At 40.4% G+C, this 19,412-nt stretch overlaps 1 protein-coding gene across 1 annotated transcript; it reads right to left on the bottom strand.

The window, feature by feature from the left end:
- Positions 1-511: 511 nt before the first annotated feature.
- HSP90B1 (heat shock protein 90 beta family member 1) lies at positions 512-19,258 on the bottom strand. Its single transcript, XM_005899079.3, has 18 exons — positions 19,118-19,258; positions 18,013-18,115; positions 17,185-17,326; positions 16,307-16,423; positions 14,930-15,261; positions 9,815-9,926; positions 9,469-9,588; positions 7,988-8,104; positions 6,118-6,255; positions 5,952-6,029; positions 5,758-5,823; positions 5,064-5,333; positions 4,550-4,795; positions 3,912-4,048; positions 2,282-2,360; positions 2,036-2,191; positions 1,639-1,761; positions 512-815 (listed from the first exon to the last, which is right to left on the bottom strand). The coding sequence occupies exons 1-18, from the start codon at positions 19,164-19,166 to the stop codon at positions 786-788; spliced, it is 2,415 nt and encodes an 804-aa protein (XP_005899141.1). The 5' UTR covers positions 19,167-19,258; the 3' UTR covers positions 512-785.
- Between the last annotated feature and the right edge of the window lie 154 nt (positions 19,259-19,412).

Genomic DNA, 19,412 nt, shown 5'->3' on the forward strand with positions numbered 1-19,412 from the left:
TGCCCTCCTTCACATGTCAGGGGGTACATGACATCACTGGCTGATACAAACCTCGATCACTTGGTTATTAGGGTAGCATCTGCCAAGGTTCTCTGCTCTAGAGTTACTGTTTCCTGCTTTCCACACTCTAGAAGACAGTCATTAAATCCAGCCCACGTTCAAAAAGGAAAGGAGGATTCAGCTCCACTTCCTGGAAGGGGGAGCATCTACATGTACTATTTGGAATTCTGTAAAGAAGAGTATGTCCCTTCTTTCTATGAGTGATTTTTAAGAATTTTAAAAGCCACTTTTCTTAAGTATGCATTACTTTTCTAAGAAGAAAACTCAGGACACAGGATCTAAGAACTACTTTATTTTGTATCTATGAGATGATGGACGTTCACTACTTGTACCATTTCCTGATGTATGTAAGTCAAGACATTATGCTGTATATCACCAAAAAACTGCAAGAAAAATCAAGTATCAGGGAGCTCTATACAATGAATTATAAAAAGACAAGCAAGACATTGGATATTTGGGACCTTTTTTATTTTTATACACATGACAAGATTTTACACCAAGAATAGTCAGTTAAATAGTACAAATTTACATTCATGAGGAATGTTAAAAAAAATTCAACTAAAAACCCCACTTCTTCCTGTGACCACAATCCCAACATTTTACAGTGCAGAGGAGAAGGGGGCTGAGGGCATGGGGGTGGGGGACACATCCAAAACAAGTCTCTCCCAAAAGAAATAAACTTCACATTCCCTCTCCACACAGCATCCAAATGGGAAGAGTATAATTTACAGTTCATCTTTTTCAGCTGTAGATTTCTGTGAAAACAGAAAAATCAGAATACATTAAAAATCAGCACAACAAACCTTTGCTCACCAAAGGTTCATGTATGGTAAAAATGGAAATAGATCCAGCCTATTTCCATTATCGGATCTATAGGCTAGAATCTTAGCTTGCTAATCTGCAAAATAACCTAGAACCCATAAGATCAATAGTCCCTGAACAATCAAAAATTTAGAATCGGTTAATGTTACTGTAAGGCAGAAGCAAGTGGCAGAGAACATGGAAGCACAGTAGACTAAGGAGTAATCTGCTTAAAAACACCTCAAGAATGGGTGGCGAGGGCTTCCCTGGTGGTTCAGGAATAAAGAATCCATTTGCCAAGGCAGGAGACACGGGTTTGATTTCTGAGCTGGGAGTATCCCACGTGCCACAGAGCAGCTGAGCCACAACTGTCGAGTCTGTGCTTTGGAGCCTGGCAGCCCTAGCTACTGAGGGCATGTGCTGCAACTACTGAAGCCCCTGCTCTGAAACAAGAGGAGCCACCGCGATGAGGAGAGTAAGCGCCTGCTCTCCAAAGCCAGAGAAAGTCCGCACAGCAGCAAAACCCAGCACAGCCAACAAAAAGATTAAAATAAAGTTGCAGCCGCCAGTCCCTGCCTCCCTAGGCTCCTTGCCTATTTAAAAATAGAATGGATGGCTAAACTAAGGAAGTAAAGGCAGTGGGGAGGATCAAAATACACATTTAAATTGATTTGTTCCAGCTTTTGAATTTGATATTAGATGCCTATTTCTTGACTTTGGCAATAGTTCTGACTTTCAAGAACTAAAAATGCAAGTCCCCCTCTTGGTTTGCTCTACCTCTGCTGTTTCTTGTTCTTCCTCGTCTGTTCCTGCGTCCATCTCTTCCTCTTCATCTTGCTCTGTGTCTTCTGCGGTGTCCTCTGTTGTTTCCTCGGGTTCTTCTTCGGGTTCTTCTTCAACCTAAGGGCAACATTTATGAGCCCATAATGCATCAAACACCTTGGCTCTGTGTTCATTCTGTTCATTTAAATGTGTAAGATCATAATTAACTTCAATTCAGTTAATTCTGTTAACTACAAAACTATAGAGGAAACCCTGTAATTAGAGTTAACAGTCAAGCTAACAAAGGGAGACAGGCAAAAAAAGAAAATGGATGCGAAAGGGGAAATTTCTCATTCATTTTTAGCACAGAGCCTGATACCGGGACTCAAACATTCAGTAAGTTACATCAAACCTTTGCATCAGGGTCGATGTTTAAGCTGAGGCGAAGCATTCTTTCTATTCTGTCTCCATATGCTTTAGTGTCTGGCAAAAGATATCCTGACCGCAGTGTTGCTGTTTCAAACAAAACCACAGCAAGATCTGAAACAGTTTTGTCATCTTCATCTTCCTGAAATGGAAGGAGTCACACACTTTATTAATACTAAAGGGTCCAAAGAAGTCAAATTAAAAAGAGGAGTAAGGCCGTGATACTGCTCACCTTAACTCTTCGAAGCATGTCTCTGATTAGTGGGTGTCTGGGGTTAATTTCAAATGTTTTCTTCTGGCTGGCATAATAACTGTTACAGAGTAGAAATGAACGTTAACAAATAGATCAAATTTGAGGGTCCATACATTTCCCACATTCTAGTATAACTTACATAATTACAGATAACTTTTAAAAAATCAAGACATGCTTATATATTGTTAAATCACGCTTTCCCTTTTAAAGGGCAATGTGCATGGTTAGATCAAATAGTACAATAAAGAACTACTTTATTTACTAATGAATCCCAAGTGCCTTTTGTTGAGTGGATGAACTGATTTAATGTCCTGTTCATCCCCTCTTAATGCAATCACTATCATAATTGCAGCTGTGTCTCCCCAGAGTTCTGGAACAGAACAGGCTCTGGGTGCTGCTTAAGTAACACCTTCTTCATGATGCTTCAACCAATATGGTTCCAAGAAAAATGGCACTTTTCACTAAGCTCGGCTGCAATGCATTATGGGTATACCATCATCATTGTTAGCATCCTACCTGTCCTCCATGACTGCTCTCCTTCCTGCAGTTGCAGGCTGAGGACAGGAAGGAACCTTTCTCCCTACATCTTGGCATACCTATCATACACACAGGGCTTACAGAATTATGCCTTGATTTCTCAATCCTGACTAGTCTGAACATTGCAAAAGAGTAGTGATGTCTACTGTGGAGCATCAGTATATAGACACAGTAGGTGCTCAAATGTTTGTTGGATAGAAGGTACCATCCTGTTAATAAATGACTGAGAAGATGGACTTAAATGGCTACTATACTGTTGCAATGGAATATAAGCAGAAACCCATTTTCCACCTGACATTTACAATCTAGCCAAGGTACAAGACAAATAAAACAGCACTTTGGCATCTGATTTTATAAATATTATACACTTGAGCCATGCTAATTATGAAATATAGGTATATTTTAAATGGAGTTTAGGGATTGAGACAATGTAAACTACACTTCGGATAGAAGAATCCTTAAGCTACGGTTGGGGAAAAAAAGTGTGACAATAGGTAGCTAGTTAGAAGACAGTCCAGGTAGAAGAGAGAATAAAAGCAAGGAAGAAGTCATTTTCAAAACTACGGTTGTTACATTAAAATATAAACCTGAAATACACATTTCTTAAAAATAAAGGGTACCAAAGACCTAGTGTACCTCCAGTACTTGGTCCTTGAGTTCAATTGCTGGTTGTGCATCTTCTACCCTGTATTTAGTGGAGAATACCACTTGGGGTAGAAGGGGTAATTAAAAAGGATTTAACTCATTTAAGAAATGTAACTGTCCTTAACTTCATCTTTAACTATTATCTGAAAATGTAAAGGCAGTCCAGATACAAGCAGAAAACCTAATGCTGAAAGACATTATATGTAACAGATCAAGAAAATTTCCATCTGTATATAAAATACTAAATATAAATCACAAGTGCAAGACCTTTTCTTTAGTAAATCTAATCATTTTGTCAACTTCTCTATAATGGAGAGTGGTAGACACTTAAAACCCATTAGTTCTTTGTGTAGAAGCTGTGTTATCTTCTAATGGGAGGCTGGGCGAGAGCTTACATCCTGGCAGGGCCTTCCCTGAGGATGCTTACTTGGTTGAGATGTCCTTGCCTGTCTGGTATGCCTGGGCTTTCATGATCCTCTCCATGTTGCCAGACCACCCGTACTGGCTGGCTACCAGAGCACACGGAGACTCTGTCAGGCGCTGAGACACCACAGCCTTCTCGATCTTTGGAGGAGAAAGCGAAAGTTAGTTATCTCTAAATATCAACAATAAAGGTCGTCAAGTAATTGCATTTCAACTCCTTAAGGACTCATCACTTAAGATCACAAACAGGCAGTTCAGAAAAGTACCTCTTATTCAGATTCTTAGGAAAACTGTCATTTCATAACTGAGTTTCTTAGTCAGAAATACTTAAACTTTCAAAAACATATACAACTTAAGTTTAACCTGTAAAAATTTAAGCTATTGTAAAGACAATATTAAATTATGAAAAACTTTCAGTTACAAAGAAAAAAAAAGTACCTACATACAGAATAATTACATATCCCTGTAATTCTTCAGTTCATCAATTTTAAGCTTGTCCTCCCAATAATGTAACAATATTAAGTGTTCTGTATAACTTTTAATGACTACAAAAGTAACCAGTTACAAAGTTTAATTTGCTAACAAAACAATTTTTTAAAACACAGATGCTAAAATTTTCAGTGTTTCTAATTTCTAGAATACCTTGTCCTTGAGGGCTTTATCTTTCATCCAGTTTAGCAGAGGCTCAAATTCTTTCTCAACTGCTTCACGACTCTCCTTACTTTTCTCACTTTCATCAAACTTCACTCCTTCTTTGGCAACATTCTGGAACCTCTTCCCGTCGAACTCGGGAAGAGCCTGAATGCAGTATTCGTCCACAGGTTCTGTGAGATAAATCACTTCATAGCCCTTTTTCAGAAGTCGCTCAACAAAGGGAGAAGATTCGGCCTACAAAATTAAAAGAAATAACACAAATTTCCAGTTTGGCCTTAGTATGTTTTCTTCATCCAAGTAGGTACATTTATAGAGTACCAACAATCCCATTTTATGGGTAGGGAATTAAGAGATGCAGAGAATACAAATGACTTTTCTTCCTGTCAGTAACTGACCAGGTCTCAGAACTATTTCAGTTTACAAATTTTCCTTTTTTTCTCTCTCAAGAGTTGGCTATAAATCAGTCCCTAGCTACACAGCAGACCAGTCGAAGTTCTCTCACCTCTTTCCTGCTGGCCCCAGCCATGAAGTAGATTTTGTCCTGCTTCTCCTTCATTCTTTCCACATACTGGTCTAGACTAGTCATGTCACTTGGATGGTGAGAAGACTGGAATCTAAGAAGTTTGGCAAGACGTGTTCGATTTGAGTGATCTTCTATCACACCAAGCTTGATGTTGGTACCAAATTCTTTCCAAAAAGTATCATTGTATTTCTCATCAGCAATCTTCTTGATCATGTCCAGAGTTTTACGGACAAGCTTCTTTCTAATCACCTAAACAAAATGACAGAATAACTCATTAGAGAACTTCCTCACAAACTTTTGAGAACCTACACTATGTAAGGTAGCAGGGGAGTAGTGGAGAAAGATACAAAGACACTGGTATTTACCAAGGGGGGCAGGGAATGGCCAAGTATTCCTGTGTCAGACTGAATGGAAACTTAAGTTGTCACTGGCAACAGTTACAAGATTGCTTTCATGTTTATATTCTAACTTTAGACCAGATAGTACATATATATGGGTGCTCACTGGACAGCTCTTTCAACTTCTATGTTTGAACATTTGGATTGGAGAAGGAAATGGCAATCCACTCCAGTGTTCTTGCCTGGAGAATCCCATGGATGCAGGAGCCTGGTAGGCTGCAGTCTATGGGGTCGCTAAGGGTCGGACACGACTGAAGCGACTTCACTTTACTTACCTTAAGCAGTTTATGTTGCTGAAGTGTCTCACGGGAAACATTCAAGGGGAGATCATCCGAGTCCACCTGCAGACAGCAAAAGTTCAACAAGCAATACAAACGTCAGAGAAAAACAAAACCAACCGACCAAAAAAAACCCACTTTAAGACCCCCACTCTACTCCCCTCTTCCCCCAATAACCTCCAGATACTTACAACACCCTTGACAAAATTCAGGTACTTGGGCATCATATCATGGAAGTCGTCTGTGATGAATACTCGGCGCACATACAGCTAAAGTGGAGACCAAAAAAACAAAGGTCACTTTCTGGAAATCATGCTTCTAAATTTTAAACTCAGTTTATACTATTTAAAAACTCACCTTAATGTAATCACTCTTCTTGGATCCATATTCATCAAACAGACCACGTGGGGCAGATGTGGGTACGAATAAAATTGACTTGAAGGTAACTTCCCCTTCAGCAGTAAAGTGGATATATGCCATGGGGTCATCGCTTTCCTAGAAAGTTGGTATCTTGGGTCATTCAAAAGGCACATGGAAAAGGCAGTGCAAAGGCTAAGCAACATAGGGTGTGGTACACATGCAGTTTAACAGTCAACTAACAAAAAAGTTCCTTTACCAAATAAGTGAAGGGGAGAGGAAGGCAAAGAGGGAAGAAGAAACAGTTAAGACTGCACTTCTAACTGGCTGGACATGGCTATTCTGATGTGGCTGTCAACAGTTCTCTATTGCCTACCCCTGGGAAGGATGGCTGAGTCTAGGTTCTACACACATGAGAGGATAGGACAGGAAAACCACCATCCTGTCTAAATGACAAAATGACATAAGAAATTTTGTGAGTGTACTGTTCAGCTAAAAAAGCATTCAGCAACAGATTTCTTCCAAGAAACTTGGACTGCAGCAGTGGATCCAAGAGGTATATAAGAACAGAAAATTCCTATATTATCCATACTGAGCACCTGAAATGTAGCTAGTCCACAGTGAGATGTGTTGGTCAGTGTAAGACATACACCAGACTTTGATAATGTAGCACCAACAAATATCCCACAAAAAACCCCAATCAAACAAAAAAACCAAAAAGGACCAATTTTTTGTATTGATTACCTGTTGAAATACTATTGGAATACTGGGTTAAAAAAACATAGACTATTAAAAGTTAACTTGGCCTGTTTCAATTTTTTTTTTAATGTAGCCTCTAAAAGACTTAAAATCACACACTGCTCACATATTTCTAATATAGCTGTTAAGATGTAAGTACCTCTATATATGCTAGGATTTTAGGTTACATGAGAATGAAAAAGGAGGCAGAACCAAGGGAAAGTTTTTAGAGGTAAAGCTTAAAGGTAGTTGGATGTTAACGTAAGGGAAACAAAGGTTAAGTAACAAATCAGCAGATAGAATAAAGAATACAGAACAATCAGAGTCCAGTAGCAAGATCTAGACCAGGGGTTGGCAAACTCTGGGTGCCACTCACAAGAAATTTCATCAGGACACAACCTCATCATATACTGTCTATGGCTGCTTTCAAACTATGGATAGGAGAGTTCTGACATGTCACAGATCCTATAGTTCATGAGCTTAAAATATTTACTAGCTGACCCTTTCATTAAAGGTCTGCTGATTCCTGATCTAGGCTAAAAATACAGATTAGAGAACCCCGAGAAGGAGCTGGAGCCTGAATCCACAACAGTGGTTAAGACTGCATGATGGACACAGTTTTCTCTAGCCATGCTAAGTTCATTAAATTGTTCTATTTGTACAAAATGCTGTTTGAGAAAACATTAACTTGAAACCATCTTAGTCAAAGCTAGTTTTGGATTCTAAGAGTTATAAGAAATGATCAGTAAAAAAAAAAAAAAAAGGCAAGACAACAGATTTAGTCATCATTTCTAGGCATGGCCTCAAAATAAATGTTTGATGTTGTAAACAAGCCTTTAAGATTATGGTAAAGGACATTCAATAGCATGATTTTATGCCTTACAGGTTCTGTAGCAAAAATCAAGCATCTATTGACGTAGGTGGTTCTTAATTTTTTTTGTAGCATAGAGCCTTGGTGATCTAGTCTAGAAGCCTATAGATTCCATCTCAGAGTAAAGTTTTTAATGCATAATATAAAACACACAGGATTAAAAAGGAAACTGGTTGTGCTGAAATAGTTATAAACCTGTGTTTAAACCTATTTTTGATATAGGGATGTTTTCTTATCACATTATTTTAAAATAACATTTACCTTTGAAAATGATTTGTAGAAAGCTTTGTATTCATCCTCCTCTACTTCTTTCGATGGTCTCTGCCATATGGGTTTGATATCGTTCATCAGTTCCCAATCCCAGACAGTTTTTTCAACCTGAAGTTACAGTATTTGATTAGTTTCTCCTAAGTTACACCAATGGTATCAATAGTTATAGTACAGTAACTACAGCTTTAGAACATTTCAAAATAATATAGGGTATCTCTATTGTAATATGGTTCCTGCCAAATGGATCAAAATTTTTTTTAAAGGGCTTCTCTGGTGGTCCAGTGGTTAAGAATCTGCCTTGCAATTCAAGGGACACTGGTTTGATCCTGGTCTGGGAAGATCCCACACACCATGAAGCAACTAAGCCTGGGCTCCACAACTGAGACCCATAACAGCCAAATAAATAAATAAATATTCAAAATTTAAAAATAAATTTTTTTAAGTATCTCTCTAAGTATTTAAGACTGATATTTAATACAAGAAAGGCAAATGGTTGTAATAATTGGTAACAATCCAATTAAGATTTTTTTTCAGTTATTTTTAACTAGCTAAAATGTTATTTCTTGAATATATGTTTTGAGGTTAGAAGGATATACATATTATGTATTTCTATTTCATGACTTACAGAAATCCAACATCTTATATATTTCTCACAATTCACCATTACTTCTACCTACTCTGCTACCTGAGCAGACCAGAGAATTAATTTAATTAATTTAATTATAATTCATATCTATGTGACAAAAGAAGATGCAAAAAGATTTCAAGATTTTAAAATTCAAGACTTATCATAAGCCACCAGTCCTGGGCAATATATAAAAGTCAGAGAATAATTCATAAAAATGATCTGCGTTTGCTACTTAAAACTTTCTAAGGAGAGAAAACGCACACAAACAGCTTGGATTTTAAAAGCTGGGCCTGCAGACAAGGCCTTGAGAAAAGATCATGAAGAACTGAAGCTTAAATCAGTCTGTGCATATCCAGGTTTCTGTGTTTTTTCTAATATAATCTAAAAAATATTTTCCACCTTTGTTCTCCCATCTCCCCTGCCTTGGTTTTACCGAGATACAATTGAGATCATTACTATATGAGTTGCAGGTGTACCACATAAAGGTTTACACATATTGTGAAAATAATGACCACAGTAAGCTAACCTCCATCATCTCATACAGATGAGAATAAAAGAATAAACAATTTTAAGAAATGGACCAAAAGAAAAAATCTCCTTATAATGAGAACTCTCAGGAATTAAGACTCTTACAGCCTTTCCATACATTCCAGAGCAGTGCTGGCCCCACCACACTGTCTCTTGTGTCCCTGGTGCTCGTTTATAACTGGAAGGCTGTAGCCTCTGACCACCTTCCTCCAACCCAAACCCCTCTCCTGCATCAAGAAATCTTACCCCTTTTTCTAGGAATCTGGTACCTTATAACCTAAACAATATTTTAAGTAGGAGGATGAACCGGGCTTACTTTTTTAGTTTTTGGTTTCTTTTCGTCTTCCTCTTCTTCTACTGCAGCTTCATCATCAGATTCTTCTTTATCTTCTTTTGCTGCTTCTTCTTCTTCGGCAGGTTCCTCAACCGTTTCAGTCTGTTTATGTAGAAAATAGAATGATGGTTAAGCTAATGTTTCATAATTCTTGATTTTATCTATAAGATATGAAAAAAAATTACAGCTCAAAAAAACAGTCTTCAGTAAGAAAATACTGAGTATCCTGCATTAGAAGAACCAGATTTAACCTTCATTCTTTATGTGTTAAATATTTAAATATGTCCAAGGTAATATACATATATAAATTTTATTCATATAAATTTACCTTGCTGCTCCATACATAAATAGGAAAGTTTATGAACTGTGAATATTTTTTCACGAGGTTTTTAATTGTATCCAATTCAAGGTAATCAGATGCTTCTTCTTTTAAAACAAGGCTGCAAGGAAAATAAGACATTTAGAGACACGTCATTATTTAAAAGTTCTGATATATAAATTTGTGTAAATATTCATTTGATTATAATAGCCAACTGTGCATAACCCACAAAGCCCCCATCATTCATGTTAAGAACTCTTATCACCAATAAAGGTTTGTGAGCTAAATGTACCAAATATGGGTATAGTAAAAGGAAGAATCTTTCTTGCACTCCCTCAAGTGGAAAACAGTCTTCATTATAAGCAAAAAATGAAAAGGTTTCCAATCTCCTCAATGTGCTGGATTTTTTTTCATTTGAAGAACAGAAATCTTAAGCTAGCCGAAGGTGGGAAGTCTGCAATATTCTGGAGAAAAGTTGAATCATACGCACTCTGCTAGCTTCCCTAGAAATCAACTGATTACATACTATAGACAGTTAACCCCTAATAAAAACACGTTCCTTAAGAAAAAGCTAGAGGGCATCTCTGATGGCTCAGCAGTAAAGAATTCACATGCCAATGCAATAGTCATGGTTTTGATCCCTGATCCAGGAAGATCCCACATGCCATGGAACAACTAAGCCTGTACATCACAACTATTGATCCTGCGCTCTAGAGCCTGGGCGCTGCAACTACTGAGCCCACGTGCCCTAGAGCCCATATTCTACAAGAGAAGCCACTGCAGTGAGAAGCCCACGCACCATGACTAGAGTAGACCCTGTTCACTGCAACTACAGAAAAGCCTGCGCAGCAACAAAGAGCCAGCACAGTCAAAAATAAATAAATGAATTTATTTAAAATAATAGCTAGAACATTAATCTGAACTACTGTTTATTTGCACTAAACAAAAAGGAGCCACCCACCTGTTACATGTGACTATTTGTTAATAGTTAAAAGTCAGTTATAGTCAGTTATAAATAGTTATAGTCGTAACAGTTAAAGTCAGTTCTTTAGTTAAATCGCCACATTCCAAGTCAACAGTCACATGTGGCAAGTGGCTGCCATACTGGACAGAGTAGTGAAAGACCATGTCTACCACAGAAAGTTCTATCAGGAACAGCACTGGCTGAGATAATAACTACAGTACCAAAAACTGAAGCACTGCTGCTTCTTCTTCCTTACCACCCTTGCTGCAAACTTCTCCTCCACCCACCAAAAATAACAGCCACATCATACTCTCAAACACAGTGGGTAGCCCATATCTTGATGTCTGTGCTCCCAATAGAAATGGATAATGTTGTATCCATGGTCCCCTCCTTGCCTCAAAAAGCGTATAGTTTAGGAGGAGTTTCCAGCAAGTACACAGTACATGATGACCCAGCCTAGTGAGGGGACTAAACTCTGGTCTCGGAGTATACATACTAGTGATCCTAGGTTGGTACCAAGTTGCATCAGTTTTGGATGCAAATTGAAGCTGATGATTAGACATCTTAGTCAGGTATTCAAGAGGCAATTAGATATATAAGCTTAGAACCCAGTAGCAAGATCTAGACCAGGGGTTGGCAAACTCTGGTTGCCACTCACAAGAAATTTCATCAGGACACAACCTCATCATATACTGTCTATGGCCGCTTTCAAACTATGGATAGGAGAGTTCTGACATGAGAAATCTCATGATCCTATAGTTCATGAGCTTAAAATATTTACTAGCTGACCCTTTAACTAAAAGTCTGCTGACTCCTGATCTTGGCTAAGAATATAGATTAGAGAAGCCCGAGAAGGAACTGGAGCCTGAATCCACAACAGTGGTTAAGACTGCATGATGGACACAGGACACAGAGGGCTAAAACTGAACTTCTGAAGAAAAGAGACTATCAACATTTAAGAAACAGGCAAAGGAAATTTAAAAAAATGATGCTAGGTACTGAGTGGATTGTTTTAAGGAGTGAGCAGTAAAATGCAAATTCTGTAGAAAACACAAAAGAAAAACTCAAAAAAAAAAAAAAAAAAAAAAGAGAGACACTATTGCTGGGGATCACAGCAACTAAAATAAGACCGAATCCACTGGATTTAGCAACAAGGAATACTGGTAATTTATTTCCATGGAAAAGTGGTGGATAAAGTCAAAATACCGTGGGCTGAGGGGGGAACAGAAGGTGAAATAGCAGCAAAGGCAAGTCTGCTTTTTCGAAACGCCCAACAGTAGATAGGAAAGAAAACGAGAGAGCACGTGCCTGACAGCAGAAAGGTGCATCACCTGCCTGCCCCTCCTCCCAGAGAGACTTCAATACGTTTACACTTTGATGGCAAAGAGGAAGGTGTTCAGGAAAGGCTGACTTTAAAAGATGCAGTAGTACTTAATTCTCTCATCTCTGAGGAGATGGCATGAGAGACAACAGATGAGAAGCAGTGACTAGCTTTAGGGAGAAATGCAGAAGATAGAATAAGCAGGAGGGGCAGAAGCCATTTTATGTTAGCATTTACAAGATGCTGATTTCATGATCTCATTTATTCTTCACTAAATCTCTCATAAGTGGTGGCTCACTAGGGCTAAGAACAGGAGTAGGGAGCAAACACTCGTCTGACAGCCTCTACTTTACTGGCCCAGTATTAAGATGAAGTAACATGTAGGTAGGGCAAGATCTTGAACTTGCTACTTCCTTGCCTTTGCTCTTTTCCCTTTGGCCATTCTAGACTTTCAGTTCCTCAAATGTGCCTCTGAAACTGTCCAACGTGCAGTGCTTGCTGCCTAGAACATCTGAACCTAACTCAAAACCATTTCAGAAAGACCTTCTGATAAGGGGGTTGTCCCTTAGCTTCGTTTCTGGCATTTGCCATTCTGAAATTATTTCTTGTGTTTTCTTTCTTAGTTGAATGAACCATGTGAAAGGAGGAACAGCCACTGTCTTATTCTCCACTGTAGCCCTAAACTCTAGCAGTTAATAGACATTCAAGCAAGTATCCACTGAGTGAATTGGTGGGGTAGGCCTTGAAGAAAAAAGGCAATTTTGCCCAAGGAAAGGAGAACCTGTTGTAAAGTTTCATTTACTGACCAACCATCCATACTACTTCATGAAAACTGTCCTGATGACCCTTATCCATTCATACAAATATCTGCCAGTCACACATTAGCCACTGGGAATGGAGTATCAACAAAATGTTTGCTCATGTGGAACTTCTATCTAGACATCTCACCTGTCTCTTAGCAACACAAGACACAAACACCTCTTGGGACATCATTTTCTGTCTTTCTAGTTAAGAGATGTGATTTACCTGTATTCTCCTACCACCTAACAGAGAGGGCACTTGGGTATAACTATCAGTGATGCCTCCTAAAGAGATCAGGATATGTGAATGTTAATAACAAAGGGAGGGAAAGGTAAGTTTACAATGAAAAATTAGTAAAAATACTAAAATGCAGTTGTCTAGTTTTTATTAAAGGAAAATTTGTGACAGTGAAGGCAAAAAATGTCTTCTGGGATGAAGAAAATGTTGAAATGATAAGATATATGTTTGTTTCCTACTTGCATATTTAAAAATCAGTTATACTGAGACAATTTTAAACTGAATTAAGAAAAAAAGGAAAAAGCAGGGCTGTGGGCACATTTTCACTTGGCAGAACTGGGTAAGTCAACTGACTTCTAAATTGGAATTTCTTTATCTCTATGATGGAGATAAAAAAACAAAAGCAAGAAAGCTGTCCTGTCTCCTGTCTGCTTCACACTTCACAGTGCTGTAAGCACCAGGAGATAACTGGGCCTAAGATCTGCCTTGTTTACACCAACAATAGTTACTGGCTTGGGATTTCCCTGGAGGCCCAGTGATTAAGACTCCAAGCTTCTACTGAAGGGGATGCAGGTTTGAACCCTGGTTGGGGGCAGGAGGAAAAGGGGACGACAGAGGATGATGGCTGGATGGCATCACTGACTCGGTGGATTTAAGTCTGAGTGAACCCCAGGAGTTGGTGATGGACAGGAAGGCCTGGCGTGCTGCGATTCATGGGGTTGCAAGGAGTCGGACACGACTGAGACCGAACTGAACTGAATTGGGGAACTCAGATCAGATCCCACACGTCTTGGGGCAACTAAGTAACTAGAGAGCCAATGCACTGCAACAAGAGAAGCCCATTCATGGCAACCACTGAGCCCATGTGCTTGAGAGACGGTGCTCCACAATAAGAGAAGCCCTTGTAACTCAATGCAGCCCCTCCCGGCCCCACAAAGGTGGTGACTTAAAATTCCACTTCAAATTCGATGACTTGTAACTATCCTCAGTCATGTCTGACCCTTTGCAACCCCATGGACTGTAGCCTGCCCGGCTCCTCAGTCCATGGGATTCTCCAGGCAAGAATACTGGAGTGGGTAGCCATTCCCTCTCCAGGGGATATTCCCAACCCAGGGATTGAACAAGGGTCTCAGCATTGCAGGCAGATTCTTTACCATCTGAGCCACCAGACAAGATCTAACTATCCTCCAGTGAGACATTTTCTTCCAGAGAACTTTCATAACTCTCTTTCAGGTCCTTTATCTGTACCTCTTCTCTCTAACCTGCCCCCAACCCTAGTTACAATCTTGAATATTTTCAACGGTTACCCAGGTTACTGAGAGTCTCTTCTCAACCGCCCCTGCCACCCTCCATACCACCTTCAGAAAACTTTAAAAACTTCATTACAATTTCAATGAGTAACTGCCACTGCCTGAAATGCATTCCTTGAATCTTGTGAACACATTGTATTGCCAAGCCCTTATCCACGATGCTCCACAGACTGCCACCACTTTTCTGAGTCCTGCTTCCCTGGAAAACCTGGACAAGCCACCTGTCTGTGAGTCCTCTGACGCGCCTTCAGCTGGAAGAGCTAACCCTTCCTACTTGATGCCCTCCATCGACAGCAGCCACCATAACTCTGGGTCTGGTCCTTAGCAAGGTCTCAAAATACTTAACATGATGAGAACTGGTCTCACATTCCTCATTTTTACAGGCAAAGAAATTAAGGTCCAGAATAGGCCATTGGCTCAGAGAGCTAGAATTGGAGAGTCAAGAGCCTGGCTATGGCTATTAATTCTCATTACAAGTGAGTAATACTCACGTAATGGTTGTTCCCCGTCCGAGAGTGTTTCCTCTGGGGTCAGCGATTACAGAAAATTCATTGGAGTCGGACTCCCAGATGTGTTGGGTGTCATTGTTGTGTTTCGACGTGACAATAACTTTATCTGCCACAAGGAAGGCAGAATAGAAACCAACACCAAACTGACCGATCAGTTCCGATGTTGACTGGCCATCTTCTTGTGCCTCAGTCATTTTGTTTAAAAACTCGCTTGTTCCAGACTTGGCTATGGTGCCAAGGTTTTTCACCAACTCCTCCCGGGTCATTCCTACACCAGTGTCTGTGACATGCAGCAGGTTCTTCTCCTTGTCACACTAAAACCAAGAACAAGACAATTACACTTGCTTAATACTCACAATATGGAAAGGAAATACTCAGCTATATACTGAGAAGCTATCAGTTTTGAAGCACATCAATCCAATGCAGGAAAAAAACTGAACTCCTTCCCTCCTCCAGATAGTATTTTATGGTCTTTTCAAAAAGCGCACATCTTAAGTACAAACATCTTTCTTTATAGAGAAGAATTTTAAGTTTAGTGTATTTGATAAAATATCGATCAATGTAAGAAGGCAAGGACCAGTCTAAATGTCAATGGGCAGAGATAGACCTAAACAGAACAAGTTATTTAAGGGGAAAAACAAAAAAATCAAGAAAAATAAAATTTTATGTTTTCTCTATTTCATTGATAGAAGATAAAAGGATCTGAAACTTAAATGACTTATGTCTTTTCTGTCTTTGTAATCTGTGGGGATCAATGTTCTTCACTAAATATTCCCGGCTCTCTGCCTTCCGGAAATATTACCGGAATATATTTCCCTCACTGATAGTTGGTTAAGGCCATGTGACAAGTTCTGGCTAATGAGTTACAAGTGGGAGTCAAAAGCATGGCTTTCAGGGTGGAGCCTTTAACTGGTATGAGACCCTCCAAGCTTTCTTTGCACCATGACAACCAGCTATACGCCAGATGGCAGCTGCTCCATCAGCCTGTGTCCTAGGGTGAGGATGATGCAAAGCAGAGGCCCCAAGGCAGCCTGTGATTAATGACTTAAAGCCAGGGGTTGGCAAACTTTTTCTGGAAAAGGACCAGAGAGTATCTTAGGCTTTATAGGCCGTACGGCCTCTGTCAAAAGCAGTCACAGATAATTCACAAATGGGCATGGCTACGTTCCAATAAAACTTTATCTATAAAAACAGGCAGCAGGTTGGATTTGGCCCACAGGCCATATTTGACTGACCCCTGATTTAAGTCCCTGACAGTTGGTAATTAACTGTTACTGCCCCTAACCTAGTCTACCTTGACTGACAATGGATTCCCTATCTCTAAGAGTTCTTTCCACTTTAAAATTGTTCTAAGCTTACCTTAATTTTAACCGTCAACTCCTCATTTCCAGCAAGAGCATTTTCATCAGTCAGTGATATTAGTCTTATCTTATCTAAAGCATCAGAAGCATTTGAAATCAGTTCTCGCAGGAAAATCTAAATGGAAGCCAGATTTAACACACACTTCAATTAGCCTCAAAATACATGACATCAAACTTAACGTCAAATTCATTTCTCCTCTGTACTCTGAAAAAACTCTCTTTAAGGACTAGAGAGTATTATGGTATAAGGGTGGCTTTACTCTCTTGCTAAAAGGAGATACAGTTCTTTACACAAAGGACTGGAACAACTATATAGAACACTTGAACTGATCAGAGTAGTTACTACTCTATTTCCCTTCTTAGTGACCTTAATGTATTCAATACTTAGACTCAGTTTGTATGAATGTCCTTAAGACTCACAACTATTCAGCAAGCCATGAACACAAGTGGAGGGGAAAGGGAGAAAGAAGAGAAAATGTCTCTCCCCCTTCCCACAAATACAAATAGGTATCTAGTAGCCATTCGTGCACATGCTGGGTCTTTAAACTTTGACAACTGTTTGTGTAAGCATATTAACTATTGGCTTCCCTGGTGGTTCAGTGGTAAAGAAATCTGCCTCCAAGGCAGGAGTTACAGGTGTGATTCCTCGGTCAGGAAGATTCCCTGGAGAAGGAAATGGCAACCCACTCCAGTATTTTTGCTTGGGAAATCCCATGGACAGAGGAGCCTGGTAGGCTACAGTCCATGGGGTCACAAAGAGTCACACATGGCTTAGGGACTACACAACTAAACAGCAACAAAGCACATTAACTGTGAAAGTCATCAAGTTAGCTACCATACAGAAACAAAATAACATCATAACCACAGGCTGCTTACCTCTTTATTTTTATACAATGAATTGATGATGAGTTTCATCATTCTGTTAACTTCAGCTTGGAAGGCAAACTTTTCTGATTTCTCTCTAAGTTCTCTTATTTGGGATGCATTTAATCCATCCAACTGAATAGCTTCTTCCTCTCTGAGGAAAAAAATTTGATCAACTAATATTGCATTACTTAGTTCCCTCCAAAAATACAGCATCTGTGATGAAAGCACAATGGTCTTAAAGGTTGAAAGGGTAAAAAGGAAACCTTTATATTACCAGTCTACCATCTCACTATTATTTTTCCACAATGATAGGTTACTTTTAATACCAAGCTGGAAACACTCTATGCTTAAAATTGTCAGAAAAGTGAACCCAACTTTCCTCTATTATAAAGCAAAGTCACACACATTTCTGTTCCCTCACATGGGACACATGCCAGGGAAATTCTGGTTTCTAAGGCTCTACAAAGTTTTAAGTCCTAAAAGGCTGAATGAAAACATTGCTCAACAGACGTAAATCTTTTTAATTACAAAGTGTACACACTTACTGAGCATACAACCAAAGTCTTTTCTAAGATCTTAGCAAGGCTATAGTGCTAGTATTCTGAAATAGTTACCAAAATAGTTTCCAAGGGAATTAATTCATCTTATTCTGACCAGTCATTCTTAGGGGCAAAGTCAGGAGATACTATGCATGCACACAGTTGCTACCTCTTATGTCTTTATTTTTCACCTATTTAAATTCAGAGTACTTCTGGGCCTTTGGAGAAGAGATACAAAGAAGCTACAGCCTTCCAGGTTCCCAAGGGGTTATATGTATAGGTTCAGAAGAACACAAACCTCTGTACTACTTCATCATCTGTCCTTGAGCCTTCTCTACTTTTACCCAGATCTTCTTCCACTGTCCCATCCACATCCACTTCGTCGTCAGCCCGCACTGACCCTAAAGGAAGATTTAACATCAGAAAACTCTCACACATCGTTGCTTCATGTACTTCTCATGAAGTACCAAGATGGAACAGGGCCAGGGTAGGGGTTGCAAAATTCACTTGGTAAATATTGGAGCCGGCGATGGAAGAATGGATCCACTGGTTTAAATAACCGATGTAAACCCAAGTCGGCATATTTCTTATTTCAATTCAGACAGTGAGGTCCCTCAGGAGATTTTTAAATACGGAGGTGTCCATCACCTCTAAAAGGGTAGCCCCGGGATCCTTTATAAATACTGTTTAGCCGACTTGATACCAGGTCCTTTCTACATTCACACGTGTTGCGCGCAGGCCGAGACAAGGCCTCCAAACTGACCATGCCAAAACTTAGGCCTTCAATATCACAGGTCAGAAAGCACAAAGTGTTTGTGCAACCTCTACCCAGGAGAACTGAAATTGGCCCCAGGGGCCTGAGAAAGGGAAGAGATAATAAATTTTAGGACCTTAAGGAGCTAGAGTAAAAGTGAATCAAACCGCTGACACTGCCGGTCTGCTGCCCCAGGGCCCCACGCTCCACAGCCCAACAGCTAAGAAAGGAAACTCGCGTTGGCGAGGAGACTAGGGGCGGGGGGTGGGGGTGGGGGTGCACTCAAACTCTGATGATCAAAGGTTGCGGCGTCTGACAAAAGTCCTCCGGAAAAGGCACAAGTGATGCTCTTGGCGGGGGCGCGAGCCCGAGGGAGGCCCCACCCCGAGGAGGCTGAGACTGCTAGGAGCGGACACCAGATCTTACGGGATTTAAACGACTCCAGTCCCCTTTTATGCTTCCAGAAGGTGACAGAAAAGGAAATCCCCCCAACCTCTTTCGAGGAAGAGCGATGGACACCCCCATTGGCCCAAACCCTAACCCTGTTATCCCCTCCTCCCAGGCTCAACGCCCCCAGAACCTTCGAGAAGAGGCCGCGCTTGAGGAGAGGGGGGCGTCCCGGGGTGCCCTCTCCTCCAGGACCACTCACCGAAGGTCAGCAGGACGCAGCAGAGGCCCAGCACCCACAGGGCCCTCATGGCGCACGGCCGGTGAGTCTCAAGTCCCCTTTGAGCTCAGGAGCCGCCTCCGCCCCCTCCTACGCCGGAGTTCCGAGGCTTACACCTCAAGCCGCGCGATCCGCCCACTACCCCCCGAGAGGGTCCGGCCGCTTTTCACCCCCACTTCTCGCGGGCGGGGGACGGGAAACACGAACCCACCAATCGTACCGCACCACGCACCCGCTGTACCCAATGGGGACTCGTGGGGGGGACCGCAGTTCACCA

This window comes from Bos mutus, chromosome 5, assembly GCF_027580195.1.
Source record: "Bos mutus isolate GX-2022 chromosome 5, NWIPB_WYAK_1.1, whole genome shotgun sequence".
NCBI lineage: Eukaryota > Metazoa > Chordata > Mammalia > Artiodactyla > Bovidae > Bos > Bos mutus.

Excerpts from the sequence above, each read along its gene's own strand:
- HSP90B1 (XM_005899079.3), bottom strand. The coding sequence starts at position 19,166 with ATGAGGGCCCTGTGGGTGCTGGGCCTCTGCTGCGTCCTGCTGACCTTC. Across the intron at positions 5,334-5,757 it reads AGCAACATAAACTGCTTAAG|GTGATTAGAAAGAAGCTTGT; the intron begins GTAAGTAAAGTG and ends CATTTTGTTTAG. Across the intron at positions 816-1,638 it reads AAGAACAAGAAACAGCAGAG|AAATCTACAGCTGAAAAAGA; the intron begins GTAGAGCAAACC and ends CTGTTTTCACAG.